Source organism: Lutjanus erythropterus, chromosome 9 (assembly GCF_056507025.1).
Source record: "Lutjanus erythropterus isolate fLutEry1 chromosome 9, fLutEry1.hap2, whole genome shotgun sequence".
Classification (NCBI taxonomy): Eukaryota; Metazoa; Chordata; class Actinopteri; order Lutjaniformes; family Lutjanidae; genus Lutjanus; species Lutjanus erythropterus.
Genome location: NC_139325.1, coordinates 33,507,100 through 33,527,870, shown reverse-complemented (window position 1 = coordinate 33,527,870; position 20,771 = coordinate 33,507,100). Strand labels below are relative to the sequence as shown.

Here is a 20,771-nt window from a genome sequence, read left to right as displayed (position 1 = left end):
ACTTAGTAAATCTGAATTAAGAAAATTGATAAATATATACATAAAATGCTGCCTTTAAAACAAAAAAAATAAAAACAATTTCCAATATGTTCTGCAAAACAAAAGTTTCATATCAGCACATTTCAGACAGCATATATGCTGATAACAGTGTAGACTGATACAGCTGTGACAGGTCGACTGATTTATAGGTTGGGCTCTACTTTGTTGTCCCTATTTAATAAAACAGTCTCTTTTTTTTTTCAGCCTTTATGCTAAGCTAAGCTAACCAACTGCTGCAGGTTTGTATTTACCGTACAGACATGAGAATGAGGTCAATTTTCTCATCTACCTCTCAGGAAGAAGGAAAATAAGTGTATTTCCCAAAACGGGAAATACATGATAGGGATGCATGATAGGGATTTTTTTCAGCTGTCAATTACCTGCTTCTCATGGCTGATACAAATAAAAGATAATTTCACATTTTTGTATTTTAAGCTGTAATTTATGCACACCTGAAGGTACGAAAGATTCAGATCACTTTGAGCATTTTGGCTGAGAGTTTTAAATGCTCTGATATAATCTGTCAAATAGATGTAAGATATTATTATACACTGTTTAAAAGCTATAATTTCCTTTTCTCACTAAAAAAAAAAATAATATGAATTTCCCATTATTCAATATTTGTCATGCATCCTCAGTTAAAACTGATGCCCTCATTGATATAAAATGTACAAAATAGTCACCACAAACTACAGTCTCAAAGGGAGAGTTCACCTTAAAATTAAAAACACATTTGTGTCCTTTGGCCTCTAGTGCTGCTTATGCTTGTGGCGCTATTTTTGGGCGCTTTGAGCACCACAAACCAGGTGTCATCTAGTTCCATTGTATTCAAGAGATGGCAGACATCTCTGCGGCTCACATCTCCAAAACTCGGCAACACACACGAGAAACAATCTAGATGGATAAATGGTGATAAAGGTAAGAAGAAAAGTATACATTTTTGATTTTGTGGTGAACTATTGCTTAAAAATAACCATGTATCAGAAAGTATGTAAGCGCCTGGTGTAATTAGTTAAGTGAAAAAGTGAAGTAGTGCTCTTCTTCTCTTTATCTGGTCATGTTAATGATACAGACTTTAATCTCAGGTCACTTCGATACTCAATCAACCCTGTAAAACAGTAATTGTTATACAAATCATTCACAGATCACCCCTGTAATGCCCCTCCCTTGGTTTCCTGCTCTGTGGTTGCTTAATCCTGTTCTTTTAAGCCATAAGAAAGAGTTTCCGTTCCTCTCCCGTCTTTACCACAACAGCTTCTTTACTTCTGTACTCCTCTGAGGAGTGTAGGGAAGTTTTTATAGGCCTCAGTGAGCTCTCCACCAGTGTGTGAATGCTCCCAAACTTCACTCTCTGTCTCCCCTCCCCCCACTCTCGCTTGTGTTATCACAGCCTTTACCTTACCTGGCTGTGTGTGTGTTATGCAGACACACCCGGCTACTCCATATCAACCAATCGCTGCTGCAAGACAGAGACACCAAGGAGGTGTACTTCCTGTGTTTCGCGAGAGAAGAATGGGTCAGGGGAGAGGAGAGAGGCTTATGTTGTTTGCCAGGGGGGGTCCACACAGGCGATCACGTCGGCAGTAGAGGGGAGGGAGAAGGACTGAAAGTGGTGGACAGGCTTTAGTTTGATTTATTAGAGATCTCCCTGTTCAGCAACAGCAGCGGCTGAGAGGACAAGACAGAGGGAGAGAAGGAGGAGGGGAAAGATAAGTGTCAATCTGTTGAGACTTGTTTGGGAATTTGAGGAAGGAGAGGGGAGGTGGGGAGAGACACACAGAGAGGCAGCAAAAGGGAGAAGCAAGGAGAGCTCAGGCGTAAACATTAAGTTTTTCACAAGACTTAAAAGTATTGAGAGAAAAGAGATAAAGATTGATTTATTTGAGGAAAAGGAGGACATTTGCTGGCTCACCCAGACAATGTGAATACAAGGAATGAATTCTTATGTGTTGTGCAATCCCATGCTTTTGAGCTGAGCTGGATCAGAGGGGGAGACAGCAGTTCTCCCCAGGATACTACATTCAGGTGAGTTGCTTTGCTGTTTTTTAAATGGATTTCAGATAATCAGGCTCTGTAAGTTCCTTCTGGTGTGGACACAGATCTGATCTAGGTTACTTATGGCTTACATGTTACATGCCGTGCCTATGTGTCACAGGCAGGCCCTCGCTTTCTGAAAGACGCCTTTTGGTATGTGGTGCTTTGCAGGTCTGTGCTGCATTCTTAGAGAACTGTAAGAGGGTGTCACCTTTTCTTCGGTCTGCATCTTACCTTTCTGTTCTAAAGTTACTGGATTAAAATATCACTCAGCTTTTATCTATCGTGATTTTTCAAAGGTAGCAGTAACATTAGTGAAATTTCAAGTCTAGTCAGTTTTATTTATCTAGCACCAAATCATAGCAGAAGTTGTCTCAGCAGGTATCTCAGCAATAAGTCAACGGTTGCGAGGAAAAACTTCCTTTTTAAAGCAACAGTTCACCCCAGAAATAAAAAAAAAATCTCAAATATCATCTTACTTGTCATGCTGTTTATCCATCTGCATTGTTTTTGTGTGAGTTGCCAAGGTTTGGAGATATCGGCCATATATATGTTTGCCATCACTCCATTGTAATGGAACTAGATGGCACTCAGCTTGTGGTGCTCACCCCCCCCCCAAAAAAAAATACATATGAAAAACTCAACAGCAATCATGACCTGGTTACTCAAGCTCATCCACGGTCTTTGCTGCGATCTGTGTCATGCAAGAACTACTTTCTTATATTGAACTTCACCCGTCAACCGGTTTACTACACAGAAGGCAGTGTGCATCTACTCATGGCCGAGAGGTTACGGCTCAGGCGTAGAGGACTCCATAAATGTTTATATATTGCAGTGTCACAAGCATGAGTCCCTCATCCTTGAGTAAATGAACACTTCCTTCCTAGCTGTGATTCTGTTAGTGAGTGTGATTCAGTATCAGAAATCTACTTGCCTTAAGGCAGTTTTTACTTTTTTTGCAAATTGTTTTATTTGTAAGAGGTTATCAAATATCAACAAAATATTAAATTAATTGTCATTCTTAATTTAGGGCTACAGCATCAATAAAATGTCAGAAAATAGTGTCCAATCCAAAGATATTCAGTTTAATACGATGTTAAACAAAAAAAAAAGTGCAAAATCGCCATATTTGAAAGGCTGAACACAGAATTTTCTGCCATTTTACATGAAAAATGACTCATCGGTTTGCCCAGTCTGGTGAGTGAGTTGCCACATTCACTTGACCGACAGGGCTTTTTACTTGCCCCGGGCAAGCGAGCAATCCCTGTTTTTCAGCCACACCAAACTGCTCACAACGAGGTCTGTGGATCATCTTGAGTAACTGGGTCTTGATTTCTGGAAAGAGACATTGCTTTTGAGTTTAGTTCAAATGTTTGGGGGTTTTTGGTGCTTTTAGCACCATAAGCTGAGTGCCATCTAGTTCAGTTAAATTTAAAAAAAGACAGGCATCTCTGTGGCAGATATCTCCAGAACCCGACAGCTCACACCAAAACTATCTAAATAGATAAATAGTGCTATAGGTAAGAGTATTCATTTTCAACCCTGTGACATTAAAGCTACTACAAGGAACATTCATACTTTAAGTGTTTCCACTGCAATAACCACAAAATATGACATCAAAAACAAAATTATTTATCTTCTGCTTCCCTTTTAACTGGCTAACATACTACTCACTGTGACTTTGCCTGGGAAAATGTAAACAGTCTGATTTCAAGGAGAATTTGACCTTGTGGCAGGCATTAATAACAACAATAAATAGCCAATCTTCTTGCTAATGGTTTCATTAAATTGTGTAAATCATATGGAGGCAACAGGAATACATTTAGACTCTTACATACCCAGTTAAAAACTCCTTGTAGTAGCTTAACAAAATATGTTTCAGAGCCTCCCCATTCTTCTTAATGTGACCTGCATGTTAGTGAATTGTCTCTGAAAATGCCCTGACTTTTAATATTTGATTTCCATAATAATAATCTGGGTTGTTACTGTCTTTTAGGTTCTCCAAATTATGATACTATGGGGACCAAAAGGCCCAGCTGCGCCCTCTTTGACACTTTATCTAACATAAACACATCTGACCGCAAGCTTCAGCCAGGTGGAAAAATCTCCCGGGATCCAAGTCCCAGGCCAGCGATGACTGCCCAGTCGGAGCGAGAGAGAGACGCCAACCGAGAGGAGGACTGGAGGAGGGAAAGAGAAATGGAGAAAATGAGGGACAAAGTGAGATATAAAGATATGGAGCCACGAGAGAGGCCCTACGAAAGAGACCGAGCTCCTGCGCCCCGGCCCAGAGAGGGAGAAAGACAGTGGAGGGAGAGGGAGAGGAGACAGGAAGATGACAGGAGCAGGAACGGGAGGCCACTGTCGAATTTAGAGAAGGAGTCTGAGCGAGAGGTGGAGAGGGGGACGAAGAAGGGTGACACATTTCCTAGAATGAGAAAAGGCAGCCCAGATTATGGCAGAAGAACAATGGCCACCAGTGAGATGGATGATGGGAGAGGGGACAGGAGGCAGAAAGACAGGCCGAAAAGAGTGGAGACAGACGTCGGGGAAAGGGAAAGAGAAAAAGAAAGGGCACGGCAGAGGGAAAGGTACAGAGACGAGGGAAAAAACACTGGCCGGAGACCTGCGGAAGAGGAGAAATCACGCCAGAGGGAGAGATACCAGGAGACTGACATAGACAGGAGAAGAGACGTGGGTGATTCGTGGGACAGAAGGGAGAGGGACGCAGCTAGAAAGAGAGAAAAGGGGGAGGCCAGGGTGTCTTCCCCGCACAGACGAAGAGATAGAGACATTTACTCAGATAGGAAGGAGAAGGAAAGGAGAGAGAGAAGGAGGGACACTAGAAGTGAAGGAGACAGCACCGAGAGACAGTTGAGGAAGGACAAGGAGAGGGCCGGAGAGAGGGAGGAGTTGATATATCAACACAGCAGGAGTGAGGGGGACAACACGGGTGAAACAGACAGGGATAGAGACAGAGATAGACGAGTATTCAGGGAGGCAGACAGACAGAGATACAGGGACAAAGACAGGGACAGGGACAGAGAAGTGGATCGATCCAGGAGGAGGGCAGAGGAGAAGGATAGGGAGACGTACGATAGGAGAGGGGGCAGGGAGGGAGAAAGGTGGAGGGAAAGTGCGAGAGAGGAGGACAGATACACGGAGCACAAGCAGAGGAGACGCGGGGAAGCAAAAGAAAGAGAGACAGATCTGAGGTGGGATGACTCAACAGGCAGAGGTAGTCGATCCCAGGATGAGACGGCGCCCAGGGTGCCGCCACGAGCCCAGAGCAGTGGAGAGTGGAGCACTACAGAAAGTGACCGAGATGTAGAGGAGCAGAGAGCCGCTGAGAGGAGTCAAAGGGAACAAAAGAGACGCGAGAGAGACAGAGGAGAGACCTCAGAGCAGAGGAGAATGTGGTTAGAGCCACGGAGGGGAAAGAATAGTAAAGAAGAGTTTGTAGACAGAGAGAGGAGGAGGAGGAGAGAGGGAGAGGACAGGAGTATGGAGTCAGAGGGGCGGAGAGTAAAAGAGGAACCACATGAGAGGTACAGAGAAAGACATGGAGGGAGACGTGAATACACAGAGAGGGAGACAGAGGATGTAAGTGCAGATGGAGAGGAGAAGGTCTGGAGAGAAGTAGATAAAGGAGGGAAGGAGCGTCTGTCTGACAGCGATGGAGGGATAGAGAGAAGCCGGCAGAGGGAGGCAGCTGGGACAGATAACACAGAGGAGAGTGACAGCAGAGAGGAAGAGGGTGGGAGCGATTACTGGGGCCGCTCTGAGAGCGAAGGAGGAAGTGAGACGGGCTGGAAGCAAGAGAGAGACAGAATGCTGTCAGGAGAGGACGGCTTTGTGACCGTGTCCAGTGGTGGGGACGAGGAAGACGAAAGAGAGGAAGATGAGGAGTTTGAGGACTGTCACGAGTACTGGGAAGGTGGAGGAGTCGTGTGCGACAGGCCCTCACCTGTTGCTTTCAAGGGGGATGAGGGGAGGGAAGAAGAATGGACTTTAGGAAAAGAGGAGGCAGTTGATGAGGAAGATGAACAGGGGAGGAAAAAACAGCCAAAATACGTCTTCTGTGTGATTGGGCAAACATTGCCCCGGTCAAAAACAGGCGAGAAGTCATCGTCACAAGTTGGTCAGGCGGAGGGAGTGGAAAGTAACAACCCAAATTTAGAAAGGCATCATCAGCATAGTGATGACGCCACGCAGCCACCTCAGGATGACCTGCGTCCGACACCGAGTAGAAATGATGAATACAACCAGGACACACAGAGCAAGAGTGGGAGTAACATGCCAGACAACACTGATGTGGACATCAGATACAGAGTCTCACCAGAGCTTCAAAACACAGAGACTGAAGAGGTAACAAAGCGCAAAAAGGAGCACCCTTACGCTGAAATCGGTCCGATTATAAACAGAGATTCACAGACTGAAAGACTCCTCATACAGTGGAGAGAGAAAAATAAAGACGAGTCGGAAAGAGACAGGGATCAACCGTCGCCACTTCCGAGCAATCCTTACGCTGATGTTTGCTCTCAGGTGAATTTCGAGCAAATTCAACCCATTCTGGACAAGCTTAACACGGGAGCGATGAGCCCAGAGGAGGTGGAGGCCATCCGGGTCCGACTGAGCGGGGCGTGGAGCATGTCCGAGGAGCCCAAGCGACATTCCCAAGCACCCCACCTCAAATGGGCCAAGAGTGTGGTGCGGGAGATTCTCGGACGCTCAGAGGAACAGACCGAGGAGGAGCTTAACGCAGAGGTACAGGCGGACGAAGAGGTCAGGCAGTCTGAGGACGACAAACGTCAGGAGGAGGTCGCACAAGAGGTTGGAGAGATGCCGGACGACCAGCACTCCGAGCTGGAGCTGGAGGAGGAAGAGCCGTTGGAGGTGGAAGGACTGAGAGGTATGGGGCAGAGTCAAACCCACATGCATGCTGACCAGTTCACAGCCATGCATGGTGACACACCTACATACACTCATGCTGACACACTGTTAGACACAGAAGGGGAGGAGGATCACAGTGCGGACAAAGAGACTAAGCCTGCTTGTCACTTTAATCTAGAGAAGGCAGATACAGTTAGTGAAGAGACAGGTAATGAGTTATCCCAAATGGAAAAAGAAGCAAGGAGAGCAAAGGAGGTGGAGATGTATTTATCTGTGAGCAACACGCTCTACAAGCCTAACAGCTGCCCCATTCTTAATTATCAAACTGAGTCTGCCTCCAGAGAGGCCGAGGAGGGCCAGGAGTTGGAAGACAGAATGGGTGAAAGTGAAGAAGAAAGGCAGGGAGGGGAGCCCGAAGAAGGGAGGGGTGCTGCAGTGGAGGAGGTGGGGGAGACTCGGGAGGGAACTGAGATTGATAGCAGAGGGGGAGTGGTGGTGGCGGCGGGGACCAAAATAGGAGGGGGGACGGTGACGAGCAGCTGCAGTTTCCGAGATTTGGGTCCCGAGGCTCGATTACGGAGACGGGGAATCCGTAAAACCACAGAAAGAAGAAATGGAGGTGATCATGTAGAAACGGAAGAAGAGGAAGGTGTTGGAAGGGACCGCAGGACCAGAATATTCTCTACAACAGGTAAAGAGAGGAGATGGATGATAGAGACTGGTTATCTGCTCAAATCAGCTTTCAGAAAGCCATACCTTTCAGAAAGGCATACTTAGGATTATTTGATGTGGGGTAGCATGGAATACAAAAGGTAAGGTATTTTAGCAACTTAAAAAGGTCCGCCTAAAAAAAAAAAATCAGTTTAATCAGATGCTATATTTAGAATGTTTTTGTTGTCGTCAGACAGCCTTTCCTGACAGGAAACCACTGTTACAGAAACCAAATATCTCTGTCTACTGCTGCCTCATTCTTAGTGCATTTGTGTTATTGTGTGACACTGGTGTTTTAAAAAGTTAGTTCAGATTCACTGAAGTCATACAAAAACACAAGCTAAAAGATCGAGGCTGCGGTAGACCAGCAACTCCCATGTTGTGCACAGTAAAATTACTGATTTTACTTAGAGAGTTTGGTTGGTTTGGAGAGAGAGGTATTTGTCTTCTACAGCGGCAGGTTTCTGTCTGAAGAGGCTGTCTGACAGCAAGGTCAAGCAGTGAAAATATTCTTAAGGATGACTTTTTAAGTGGCTAAAAACATTTGCCTATAATCCTGTCTATTGCAGTACGTTGCTTAACTTCCATGTTAGTACTCCTTTCTGCTTCCCCAAACTTGGGGCGGACTGACTTCCAGCAAATGGTGGTGTATCCCTCTTACAGCCCCACATCAAATGATCTGAACCCTTTAATTATCTCCTTTTGGCTTTCATGATTATTTCCTGTCTGGTCTATTATCAATTAGCATGGCACATCATCTGATCAGGTTGACATGTTTCAGCCTAGACTTTCCCTAGTGGAATCTACCTTTAAAAGTCAACTTTTGATTTTAACACACTGGCACTTTTAATTACAGTAAATCTTCCAGATCATTTCCTCTGTTTCCTGTCTTCTTGCATCATTTTGTCGTGACATCAATCACGGGACCCAAGATCTGAGGCAGACATCTGCCGATAGGCGTAATCAGAGCACTGATCTGAACGCAGCACCGTACGCTGGAACCTGCGTCACAGTGTTGTGGTTACAGGTAGTGGGCGGAGACGAGTGGAGGTGGAGGAAGCAAGGGGAAACCAGAGGCATGAGCTAAAAGGCTCGGGTTGATCCTGTTTTGAGACACAACACGAGAAGCAAGAGTTTTGAAAACACACTAATCTTTTCTCTTATGCTGGGCTAAAAGTTTACTAACAATTATTTACTCTATTTATTATCTATTTATTTATTTATTTATTTTGCTTTTGTGAGATCCTCCGCTCTTTCAAAAACTGATGGGTATGCTGTTTTATAATGTTTCGACGAATGGATACTTTTTTATTTCAGATGATGAGGATGATCGCAGCAAGAGCTGGGGAGAAGTAGAGCTGAGGTGAGTTAAACAAACACACAACATGATGAATTTGATTATGATATAAGACTGGAAGAATTATTCAGATCATTTGTTTCAGTAAAATATTTATACCTTACTGTGAAACTAATCCACTATAAGTAAAAGTCCTGCATTACAAACTACACTTAACTAAAAAATATATATATGTATTATCAGCAACCTGTATGAAAAGTAAAAGTACTCACTGTGCAGTAAAAATAATATCAGTGTTTTACTATTATATGTCTGAGGTTTTTGGATTAATATTACTGCAGCATCAATGTGTTCCATTTTTATTGCCATAGATATTTAGTTTCAGGCTACTTTTAACTACTTTATAATATATATTTGGGTGGTTTAATCTTCAGAAGTGCATCATATTGTGTGAGATCATCCTAGTTTGTAAAGGCACTGTCCTGTGAGAAACGCGTGTCTCTGAAAAGTTTTGTATGATGCCAGAAAAACAGCCGTGCTTTCAGCTTTGTGACGATGCATTTAACAGATCATTTAAGAGGCGTTTTAAATAGTTTGTTACATAGTTTATGGAAAAATTGTAATCTGAAAACGAACTGTCAGGCAGATGTTGGAGAGTAAAAATACAATATCTGTCTCCTTACACCACATGTTTATATTTTCAGTTTTACAGTTTATATTTTCAGTTTAGTTTTCAGAGTGCACTTTTCATTTTATTATTTATTATTAATTTATTGTATATCAGGGGCAAGATTTAAGAAGTTATAGTAGGTATTATAGTACAAACACAGCACTTTTAACCCACACTCGAAATAAATATATGCACCGATGCCTTTTTGTTGCTGTGATTACAAAATTTGACCAAATGGAAAGAGTCTAAAAAAAACTAAAATGAAGATATTTCCTGTATTTTTTTATTGATTTATTTCAGTTACTTTTCTAGAAACACTATCACTAGTTTTTTTCGTTTTCTTAAGTCTTGCTTTTATTTTATTTTAGTCAGCTAAAATGTTTTCTCACATTTAGTTTTAGCTAATTATAAGATAATTATAATTATATCCTGGATTTTATTTTGGAGTTTATCTTTATTTATTCATTTACACTTTTTTGTGTCTGTATGAAACATTTTGTAACTGTGTGTTTTAGGAAGTGCTACATAAATAAATTGTTACTTTCTTACTTTTTTTTGGCACTCTTCATGGCTATAAATAAATTTTTGTGACTTTTTTTGTCACTGCAGGAATGTTTTGGAAACAATCGATAGAAGAAAAAGGAGCTCAAGATTTTTCAGTGAGTATTCATCTTACTTTTGCTTCTCTCAATACATGCACCTGTATTGATAAAAGTATATTATAAAAAACTCTTGAAGCCATAAATAAACTTCATTAATGCCTGTTTTCAAAGTGTGTTGTTGCATATGTTTTCTTTTACAGTTGACTAGTTTTTTAATCAGTGTTAGTGTGGTTTCAGATTAAATCTTAAAACTGATTGTCAGAGAAGGCGACGCGGTGACGTCTCTTCATATCACATCTTCTTTGGCTGTGGTCAGGGAAAAAAACATGACGCGGTTGAGCATTTCCTTTCAGTGTGCATGATTCATCTGTGTGTTAATACAGACCCACTAACTGTTTATCTCTTCCTCTGTACGTGTTGGCTCAGACTCTAAATGAAAGGAAATCTGTGTGTAGTTTATGGTTGGCTCACACCGTTTACGCAAGATATTTTAAACAACCTAAAATGGCAGCCGGGCCTTGACCTGTGATTCAGTTGGATATTACGAGAAGTGGGGCAGCAGTGAGTGTATGTGCTGTATGTACGTGTGTCTGTGCAAGTCACAGACAGGTTCCTGCAAGCATTCATAACTCCTAACTTGAGGGAAAAACAGCTGCCGCTTTGACTTTGCATTCCGACAAGTATGTGTAAAAGGAATGTCAAATGCAAACAAGTCCTCTTGGCTAACGCTGTCCATCTTCTTTCCTTTGCTTCCTGTATTTTTCACTCTTTTCTTTCTATTTCTCCCTCTTCTCTTCTGCTGTCTGTCTCGCGTCCTCTCTTCCTCCCAGATGCCGCCCAGCTCTACCAGCAGTACAGCGAGGCCGCTCAGAACTTTGAGATCCTGCGCCAGGCCCGCTCCGATGTCATCTCCGTGTGCGAGGACACCACCCCGTCCCCTGCTCCCTCACCCCCCCCTGCCCGCAGACCTCTCCCTCCCCTGCCTCCCGTCCGGCACCCCCACTCCTTCTCCCACACAGGCTCCATCACCAGCGTCCAAAGCTTGCCTCTGCCCGAGCCCCCCAGGTGTGAAGGCAGGCCGTCCTCCCCGCGCCTGTCCATCTCTCTCACGCAGTCGTCCACGCTGTGGCGGGAGCTGCCAGGGGTCAGGAACAGTGCAGAGCTGGAGGAGCTCACAGACGACCAGAGACGATTACAGGAGGTAACACATACAATCGCAGAAAAGACTTTGACCTCTGATTTTCCGGGATTTTATTGAAGCAGGAATGAACTGTGACCCAGTTAATGCCGGGAACTTTTAGTTCACACTGAAGTTTAGTAGGTTAATTACTTAGACCAAGCCTATACAATTGGCAGCCTGTGGGCCAAATGTGGCCCTTTAAAGACCTCAATCCAACCTTTTGATCATAAATATGGAAAAAGTATATTATTGTGATTTTATTTAAATAACCTGCAAACATTCATTCAAGTTTATGGGTGCTTATATTGTAAGATTACATTTTATTAGTATCCCAATCAGTCCATTCATAGGCTGTGTCATGTAGTGACACACAGAGACACAGATACAGTTTTAACTCAGACTGTTAAAGCAGAAATGTAAACATCCGACCCCTTGGCACTTTACTTTTTTCAAGTCCAAGGCCTGATTTAGTCTAGAAAATTTGAAAAATGCTCATTCTTCAATTTATTTCCTTTGTCCATCTCAACAGTCCCATCCAACATTTATTTTCATAAATGTCAAAATCGGCAAATCCTCACATTTAAGAAACTTTAACCAACAAATGTTTGACATTTTTGCTTCAAGAATGACAGAAACGACTGATCATAATCAAAATATATGAAGATCAGTTTCCTTTTGACTGACCAATCAAGTTTAGTCCCAGTCTAACCAGTATCATGTTTTGCACGTCTTTGGAAAGTTACTGGCACAACATTTCCATCCCAGTGAAATTCAAGAGAATCCTCCAGGCAAGTAAATGCCTGATGGTTATCTTTTACTTTTCCTATGGTGCTACTATCGTCAGACAGCTTGTTTGATCTTGCCCGGGTGCAAAATTTTGATTAGAGCAGCTAAAATTGCTCAATTTCTGCATAAACAGTGAATGAATCTGTGGGAAGGTTTGTGTTTCGTTCTCTGCACAGATATGGGATCAACAATGAAAGTGAACTTCAGTGAAAGATGCCCGATGGTTACCTTTAACTTTTCTTTCATTTCAGTGTGTCTGATGAGTATTAAAAGATTGTATTTCCCTCTAAAAAACAGTCACTTATAGCTAATTGTGATTCATCTCGTCCAATCTATTTACAACTTAACTGGTTTGGGCGTTTTTTCTCTTCAGCAGCTTCTCTGTTGCTGGTGGCTTCTGGGAAATGGCATGACATACATGAATCAGCTATACACTGTTATTACATCACATATCAAACAGCTAAAATCCCGCAAATTATTCAGACTTGCATCATCCCAGAATAACCCTCCACTTTTTAGAGGCAGTGTCTCATGCCAGAAGACATGATTGCATAAACATGTCGCATTTTTCTGGTACTGTAGGTGTTTTCCTGTAAACTTGTAAACAGACGTTTGTCTGAGCTGGAATACTGGTCCTGATTGTGAAATCTTCCACCCTAGTTAGTCATGTTCCTGTCAGCCTCAAGAGGATTGACACCATGTGCTTATTATCTGTAATTTGCTGTGTAGTTTTTGCTTATCTCTTGCTTAATGTGTTTATCTCTTCTTATGTAGTTCTCTTTGGGTTTTTTCCTCTTCCAGGTGAGGTTTGAGGTGGTGACTTCAGAGGCCTCCTACTGCAGGAGTTTGGACATTGTTGTTGAACACTTCGTCAAGTCCAAGCAGCTGGGGGCGCTGTTGACCACTCAGGATAGGAACTGGTTGTTTTCCCGACTGGCAGATGTTCGTGCCATCAGTCACAGGTCAGAAATGTTAATACTCATTATTTTGCGCAAATTCTCTATCTATTTAGACTTAAATATATTCATGAGATCTGACATGAAACATACATTGACTGGGTTGCACCAACAAAGATGAATTAAATCTAAGATTAGTTCTAAGATTTTAGCAAAACTAGGTTTAAAATGTGTAAATCCAGATTTTAGATTAAGCTGAGCCCTGCTGCACAATTAAAAACTAATATGTTCAATAAATCCAAGTTTATTGATTTGATTTAAACAGAAATTAAATAGTTAAATTTATTTGGAGATGCTTGCTTACCAAAAATCAAATAAATAAATAATTTCGAAAAGAAATTCAAATGCCTTTGGAACCTAGTAACTTTAAAAGAGTGGGGGGAAACCTTTGGCCTCGCTGCATTTCTCAATAAAACATTAGATTGTTTGGTAGCTACCTGAAAAGTTGCACTGTTTGCTAGCTAACTAAAAAGTTAACAACACTTTAGAGTGTTTGCTAGTTAATTAAAAAGTTAGTTTAACATGGTTAGTCTAGTCATGATGTCTCTAATTTCTCCTCCTTTGAGAAAAACCTGTTGTCCAAATTAATGGAGAAACTTTATAACATTATTTGCTCAATCCATCTCAAAAGGCAGCCATTTTAAAAGTTAAACCTCTTCAGGTAAAAGTTTAATATTCGATCACATTTTAGATCGGATTTTAAAGTTTTGGTGCAGTGGAATTAAATTTAGTCTAGATTTAGACTGAGGTTCAAAGAAAGCATGATTTAGTCAGGTATCAGGTTTAACATGATTTCTTGTTGGTGTAACCCAAATAAAATAAAGGAATGAATATCAAACTTATTGTGTTACAGATCTGTGGGAGAAATAAACTTAAAAGAATGCTTTGTGATTTTTTTCTTTAGCTTTTTATCAAAGCTGGAGGAGCGGGTGGAATCAGACGTCATGTCCTTCACAGTGTGCGATGTCATCGCTCGGCACTGTCAGCGCTTCAAAATGGTTTATGTGCCCTACCTCACCAACCAGTCCTATCAGGATGCCACCTACCAGAGACTCATGTAAGCCTTTCAGTCAAGCTTCTGTGTTTCTTCTCTGTTAGATCACTTCAGTTGGAGGTTTGGAAATAGATCTACTGAGAAAAACCCTGCACCATTTACTCTCTCTGAAACTAAGGCTTGTCAGATTTCATGCGGTGAAAATGATTTCCATTTCCTTGTCTGTGTTCTTTTCACCTGTCTAAACATTCAGTTTCTCTTTTTCTTTCTCTTTCAGGAATGAGAATCCAGGATTCAAGCGGATTGTGGAGAAGTTAGAGAGGAGTCCTGTTTGTCAGCGGCTTCCTCTTCGTTCCTTCCTTGTTCTTCCTTTCCAGAGGATCACAAGAATCAAGCTGCTGGTCCAGGTGTGTGTGTGTGTGAGTGAGTGAGTGTGAGTAGGGCCTGTCTCACACAGCAAAAGTTGATGGTTCACAACATGTTCGATCCTGTATCTCACTTTGACACGCACACACTGTCTCTGCGCAGAACATTGTGAAGAGAACAACTCCTGGTACTGCGGAGGCGACTCAGGCCATCAAAGCTTTGAAGCTTCTGGAGAAGGTACAGCAGACATCCTTTTCACTGTTCATTAACGCAGGATGACAGTATTTTTATACTGCTGAATAATATCCTGGTGACTAACCTCTCCTTTATTTCCTTCCTGTGTCCTTTAGTTGATTCAGGAGAGCAACGACAGCATCACTCAGATGAAAAGCATCGAGTCACTGGTGTCTCTCAGCGCCAAGGTGGACTTTGAGTGCAGGGTAAGTAATGACTACAAGGGATGGGAGAAAATCAGTGGGTTCACCTTGAGAATGATATGATATAATTAAAACAAATACAGTCCAAATGATGGATTTCAAGCAGGCTGTAATTAAAAACAACAAAGTTTTGTTTAATTTGTGTGAGTTTTATGTCATAAACAGACGTTAATTACAATGAACTTCAACCTATTTTACAGGCACTTTTTCCGTATTTGCGTCACATCAAGATATATCAATATTAATGTGACATATTGGTCTTAAATCAGTGTCTACTTAACAAGCTTTTAACTGCATCAGGGTCTTCATCAGTGGGTGGATTCAAAGGGATAGTTCAGATTATTTGAAGTGCGGTTGTACAATGTACTCATCCACAGTTTATGTGTGCGCTATATTTAGAATATTTCTACTGCTTTGCTTTGCCATCAGACAGCCTTTTCTGAGGAGAAACCTCAGGTTATTGCTCAAATATTGCTTTCTGCACACCAACCAAACTCCATATGGGAAATCGGTGATTTTCCCTGGCAGAACACGGAGTTGCTGGTCTACTGCTGCCTCAATCGGTTAGTTTGTTTGTGTTGTCGTGTGACTTCGGTGTTTTGAAAGGTTAGTTTGGATTCACAGGAGTCACACGATAACAGTGGCAGCAAAAGATGACTAACAGAACTCTCATGTGAGTCTGGTGGCTTGGGAAAGAGTGATATTTGGTGATTTGCCATTGGAAAAGGCTGTCTGCTGTCGAGGAAAAGCAATTAAAATATTCCAGATGTAGTGTACAACCAGTATAAACCCAGTTGTCATGGAGATGGCTCAGTTGGTATACCATGATCTACATTCACATGATAAGAGATGGACATTTAGGTAATATCATTTTGTCAAACTACTGTTTCTATCATGAAAAATGATCTTTCAACCTCAAAAAGGACAATATTCTAACCTTTTTGTCTTTTGTTTCCCTCTTTTTTCTGTGTGTTTTACAGACTCTTCCTCTGATCAGTCAGTCTCGGAGGTTGGTGCGGGAAGGGCCCGTCACTGAACTGATGGATTTCTCTCTGAAGGACACAGAGAGGAATATTTATTTGCACCTTTTCAATGACTACTTGCTACTTTCACTACAAAAAGAGTGAGTCAACAAACACAAATGTTGTGTAATGTTAGAAGAATACATCCCCACCTGGCATCTATCTGATTATCGTTTGCTACATCCTGTTTTCCTTCATATCCGTCTTTTATCACCCCTTCAATCTCATCGCAGTCTTTCCTTCCGCCATCTCATTTCTCTTTTGTGCTCTCTGCTGCTTCCAGAGGAGGAAGGTTCACAGTAATCGACCACTCTCCTGTATCAGAGCTGCGTGCGGAGAACTGCCGTGTCAAACTTCACTCCCTCCAGAAGAACCTGTTCCGGCTGCACATGTCGCACAAAGCGCTGCTGCTACGGACTGACACACAGTAAGAGCCTGTCACAATGGCAGAGGAATGTCTGTGTTCATTGTTACATCGCAAAGTGGAGAAAACTGCAGAAGATACAACCGTCTTTGCTTTTCTCCCCATTCAGGAGTGATAAGCTACGCTGGATTTCCGCTCTTTCCCGGCCCCATGCTGAAATAGATTTTTCTGCTGCACAAGGTGAAGACTTTGCAAAAAGTTGTCGCTCATAAGCTGTTTGAAATCCCTGTCTAGTTCACTCATTCCCTGCATCTCAATGCAACCCCCACTAGAGGTCACCAAAGCTCAGGGGCTGCCAGGCCTTCTTGATTTAACAGGGTGTAAGAAAACTTTACACCTTTACTTCATATACAGCAGGCCTACATTTCAAGATTGTGTTAACATATGTGGAAAAAAAACAAAATTAAATTGTTATTTTTAAAATTTAGATGATTGTTAAAGATATAAAATAATAAAAATCTCAGGATAAAGGCACGGTGAAGAACAAAACAATTCAATAATATATTTAAAGAGCCTTCTCTCTCTGTTAAACAGTATAAACTTCCAAAAAATATCAGAATTGTTGAGTTCTTCAGTTGTTTTGTACTTTTGTTGTTAAGCACTGAATATAATTTGAATATCCATAAAATATGTCACTTGCTCAGGGGTTAATGATAGAGGAGGGATCCCTTCAGGAAAAAGGTTGGGAACTGCTGCCCCACGTAATAAACACTCAACGGCTTACTCTACTTTGAGTCGTAAATTCAGACTCCGAGCACCAAACATTCGCTGACGTTTTGCAGTATTGTGGGATTTTTAGCAAAAATACTGACACGGTATGGTGACACTTATTTTGTTTAATTTTTAAGATTGTGCTTAAATTTTACATTTACATTCTGACATTGAAATAAAAAACAGATAATATGAACAGTGTACTGCACCAGGCTGAAAACAGAGTGATCAAAATGAAGCATTATTGTCATATTTACAGTTAATATTATTCATTTAACCTTTATTTTAACTTGCAAATATGTTTAAAAAATCATTTACAATGGAACTGAGTAAAAAAAATAAAAGTGGTGATAAAAGTTAAAACAATAAAAGACACAATAAAACCTTGAGAATAATAAAAACATTGAAAATTTAAAGCAAATGAATCAACTTTATCAAGAATGTGATATAGTTAAAGATTTAAATTGTCCTAAGGAGAAAAATGAGTTTATGTCAACCTCATGGAAAATATCTGACAGTGACAAAAGGCCCCACATGGCAAAACAAGGTTACTATCATCTGCAGTGCAAGTTAAATCAAATCCAGTGTTTTACTTACAATATTGATGCAGATATTAAAATCGAGCCTGTATCTGGATATACAGCTGTCAGCGATGGCTCAAAATGATTAGTCAACAAGTCTTATATCTCAATTTTCTGCTCTCTACTGAGTAAAATACTGTGGACGTGTTATGTAGGGATACATCAATTTCGTACATCAAAGCCACAAAAGAGCATTATGTAATTTGCAATATTGACCGATTAAAGTTTATGAATGTAGGTCTGACCTCTCTTCTGTCTTTGTCCGTACAGATTTTCCACAGATGCAGTGTATCCGAGCTTTTGTTGGCCAGCAGCCCGACGAGCTGTCGTTGGAAAAAGCTGATGTCTTTCTAGTGCACCAGCAGAGCAGCGACCGTAAGTGCAATATTTGATTGTAAAACTGCTCCGAAGCTGGTATTGTCAGAAGCATTCAGTTAATTTAAGTTGGGTTTGTTCTTCCTCCTAGATTGGGTAGAGGGGACCAGACTGTCCGATCGGCAGCGTGGATGGGTGCCCGAGTCCCATTTGGAAACGATAAGCAGCTCTAGAGTCCGACAACGCAACCTGTCAGATGCCCTCAAGCTGACGACGGCCACAGCTGCTGTTTGACCAGGACGCTCAGAGTGGGACTAAAACCGTCAAGGATAAGACTCGGATGTCTTCTTCAAACTGCTGGAATACGAACTGTGGACATTCAGTTCAGCTCCAAACGGGGATTCCTCTTATTGAATCGCTCACACGCGTGCAGCAACTGAAATGCTGTAAGAATGCATCTCAATGTAGCATCGGACCGCGCTTGTTTCACCCGCTGGAACAACATGTTGCGTTCGAGCGACGCATGAACTCCTGAGGCCTGCCTGAGAAACATTAAGGACATTTTGACTATTATCTACAGTACATTACGAACATTGTGTGTACTATAACACATCAATAAACCGGTGTTTTAAGAGAAATAGTTTTAAAGGGAAATCACCTTTTTTTCCAAGTAATGTTATTTTTGGAAAGTGTATTATTGTTTGTGTATATGGAACAGAGTCTAATAGTTGAGTGAATGATGCATGTCTATTGGAAAGTTGACCCCTGTGTGCAGGAGAGCCGACGGAAGTCGTGCAAAATGTACAAGACGATTCAAAGATGCACAGAGCGAATACCGTGATAACATTTCAGTGAATTCAGATTGGTGGAATAAAATAACTTTTGAACATTTTAATGTCTTATTGAGAGTGTGCTGTGACTTATTTCCTTCATCGTATAAGGTACACCATCTCTAGGGTTTACAGAGGACGGTGATGGTACAGTCAGAATCTGGTGTAAACAACATCCAACCTTGTATCAGCGGTTCAGGCTGGAGGTGTGGGGGATATTTTCTTGGCGCACTTTGGGCTCCTTAGTGCCAACTGCGCATCCTTTAAACACCACAGCCTGTACTGTTGCTGACCATGTCCGTCCCTTTATGACCACAGTGTACCCATCTTCTGATGGCTACTTCCAGCAGGATAACGCGCCTTGTCACAAAGCTCAGATCATCTCAGACTGGTTTCTTGAACATGACGGTGAGTTCACTGTACTCCACTGGCCTCCACAGTCACCAGATCTCAATCCAACAGCGCACCTTTGGGATGTGGTTGAACGGGAGATCCGCATCATGGATGTGAAGCCGACAAATCTGCAGCAACTGTGTGATGCTGTCGTGTCAATATGGACCAAAATCTCAGAGGAGTGTTTCCAGTGCCTTGTTCAATCTATGCCACGAAGAAATTAGGCAGTTCTGAAGGCGAGTGTGTAATATTTATCATGTTGTATACACCATTCTGTTGTGTTATTACAGTGGACGTGTATTTATTTGCTGCAACTTTTACTTACTTTACTTTGGAACCTCACTTCAATAGTTGTAAATTTTAGCTTCCCGTATGGAATTTTATTTTCACTAATAATTTATCGCACATTTGTTTCATTTTCTATCATTTTTTACACCTCTATTTTTCCATTCACATGCATTTTCATCACCTCTATTTTTTCCTCCACCCATCATAATCTACTTTCATGATGCCTATAACGTTTCATTTTTTTTGACACTGTAATGGAGGTCTTAATTCAATCCTATATTTTAGCATTAGCAATATTCTGCCCCCTTGTGTGTGACTACCAAATTAATTCTATGGCTGGAAACATTTTATTTGAGCTGTTTGAGATGGTTTGAAATGCTGATTCCCTGTGACCTTGGTCTCTCTTTGCATCGCCCAAGGCATGAGCTGCCAGCTGCTGGGTCAGCGAAGTATGCAGTCCTGCCTGAATCTATACACTTACATAATAATTTCTGCTTATTTGTGCGCTGAGTATCTGATTTACTGTAAAACGAAGGATGCAGCATGATGCAAACAGAGAACACACCTCACAAAACACAGGTTTACGTTGTGGTTTTCAAACTGTCATTAACTGTCTAAGATAACATTTTAACCTTCACTATAAATGTTCACCTTGGAGAAATAAAAACAAAGTATAAATCCTCTGACTGATGCACTGAAATGACAGCAACATATTACAGTAAAAGTCAACTAATCACTACGGTGTCGCAACAGTACTCCTGCACATGATTGATGGCTGCACTAATGTACAAACATTAGTAATGTGCACATTTGCAGTGGAGTCTTGTATTACAGTTTGAATCAGTGGTACGACTACACTGATATGCATTACATTAATACAAACATGTCTTCGCTGTGGAAAATGCAAAGGTAGTAAAATACAACACAGATTTATACATGCTTTCTTTACATCCCAGGTTCTTCTCAATGACTTCTTCTATTTAGAAAATAAATTAAGTAAGATATACATTTAGTTGAAGTAATTTTAACATGAATTTTTGAACCTGACTAGACTATTTTACATAAAATAAAATCCTCCAGCAGCAGAGTTTAGTTCATGTTCTGTAATCCGCTGTTAAAACTCTAATCTGATTATTTTAGAGACATGTGGATTTGCCCCTGATTTTCCTCGCTGTCTGTCCAATGGGAGCTGGGAGCAGCAGCCTGGTTCGCTCACCCTGACCTCTATGAGCAGACGTCAGC

At 41.5% G+C, this 20,771-nt stretch overlaps 1 protein-coding gene across 2 annotated transcripts; it reads left to right on the top strand.

Moving 5' to 3' along the window:
- Positions 1-1,554: 1,554 nt before the first annotated feature.
- Positions 1,555-18,920, top strand: arhgef5 (Rho guanine nucleotide exchange factor (GEF) 5). Of its 2 annotated transcripts, none has more exons than XM_084727214.1 (15): positions 1,555-2,064; positions 4,070-7,657; positions 8,995-9,040; positions 10,254-10,303; positions 11,077-11,447; positions 13,014-13,174; positions 14,073-14,225; positions 14,440-14,569; positions 14,691-14,765; positions 14,879-14,968; positions 15,946-16,088; positions 16,271-16,414; positions 16,521-16,591; positions 17,974-18,078; positions 18,170-18,920. In XM_084727214.1, the coding sequence occupies exons 2-15, from the start codon at positions 4,090-4,092 to the stop codon at positions 18,310-18,312; spliced, it is 5,250 nt and encodes a 1,749-aa protein (XP_084583340.1). In that variant the 5' UTR covers positions 1,555-2,064; positions 4,070-4,089; the 3' UTR covers positions 18,313-18,920. The 2 variants fall into 2 exon arrangements, with proteins under 2 accessions (XP_084583340.1, XP_084583341.1); XM_084727215.1 differs by having other exon boundaries at positions 1,557-2,064; positions 4,070-6,985.
- The last annotated feature ends 1,851 nt before the right edge of the window (positions 18,921-20,771 follow it).

Bases quoted from the DNA above. Each gene is read 5' to 3' on its own strand.
- arhgef5 (XM_084727214.1), top strand. From the start codon at position 4,090: ATGGGGACCAAAAGGCCCAGCTGCGCCCTCTTTGACACTTTATCTAAC. The intron at 9,041-10,253 runs GTGAGTTAAACA...TTGTCACTGCAG, and splicing joins TGGGGAGAAGTAGAGCTGAG to GAATGTTTTGGAAACAATCG. The intron at 14,969-15,945 runs GTAAGTAATGAC...TGTGTTTTACAG, and splicing joins AGGTGGACTTTGAGTGCAGG to ACTCTTCCTCTGATCAGTCA.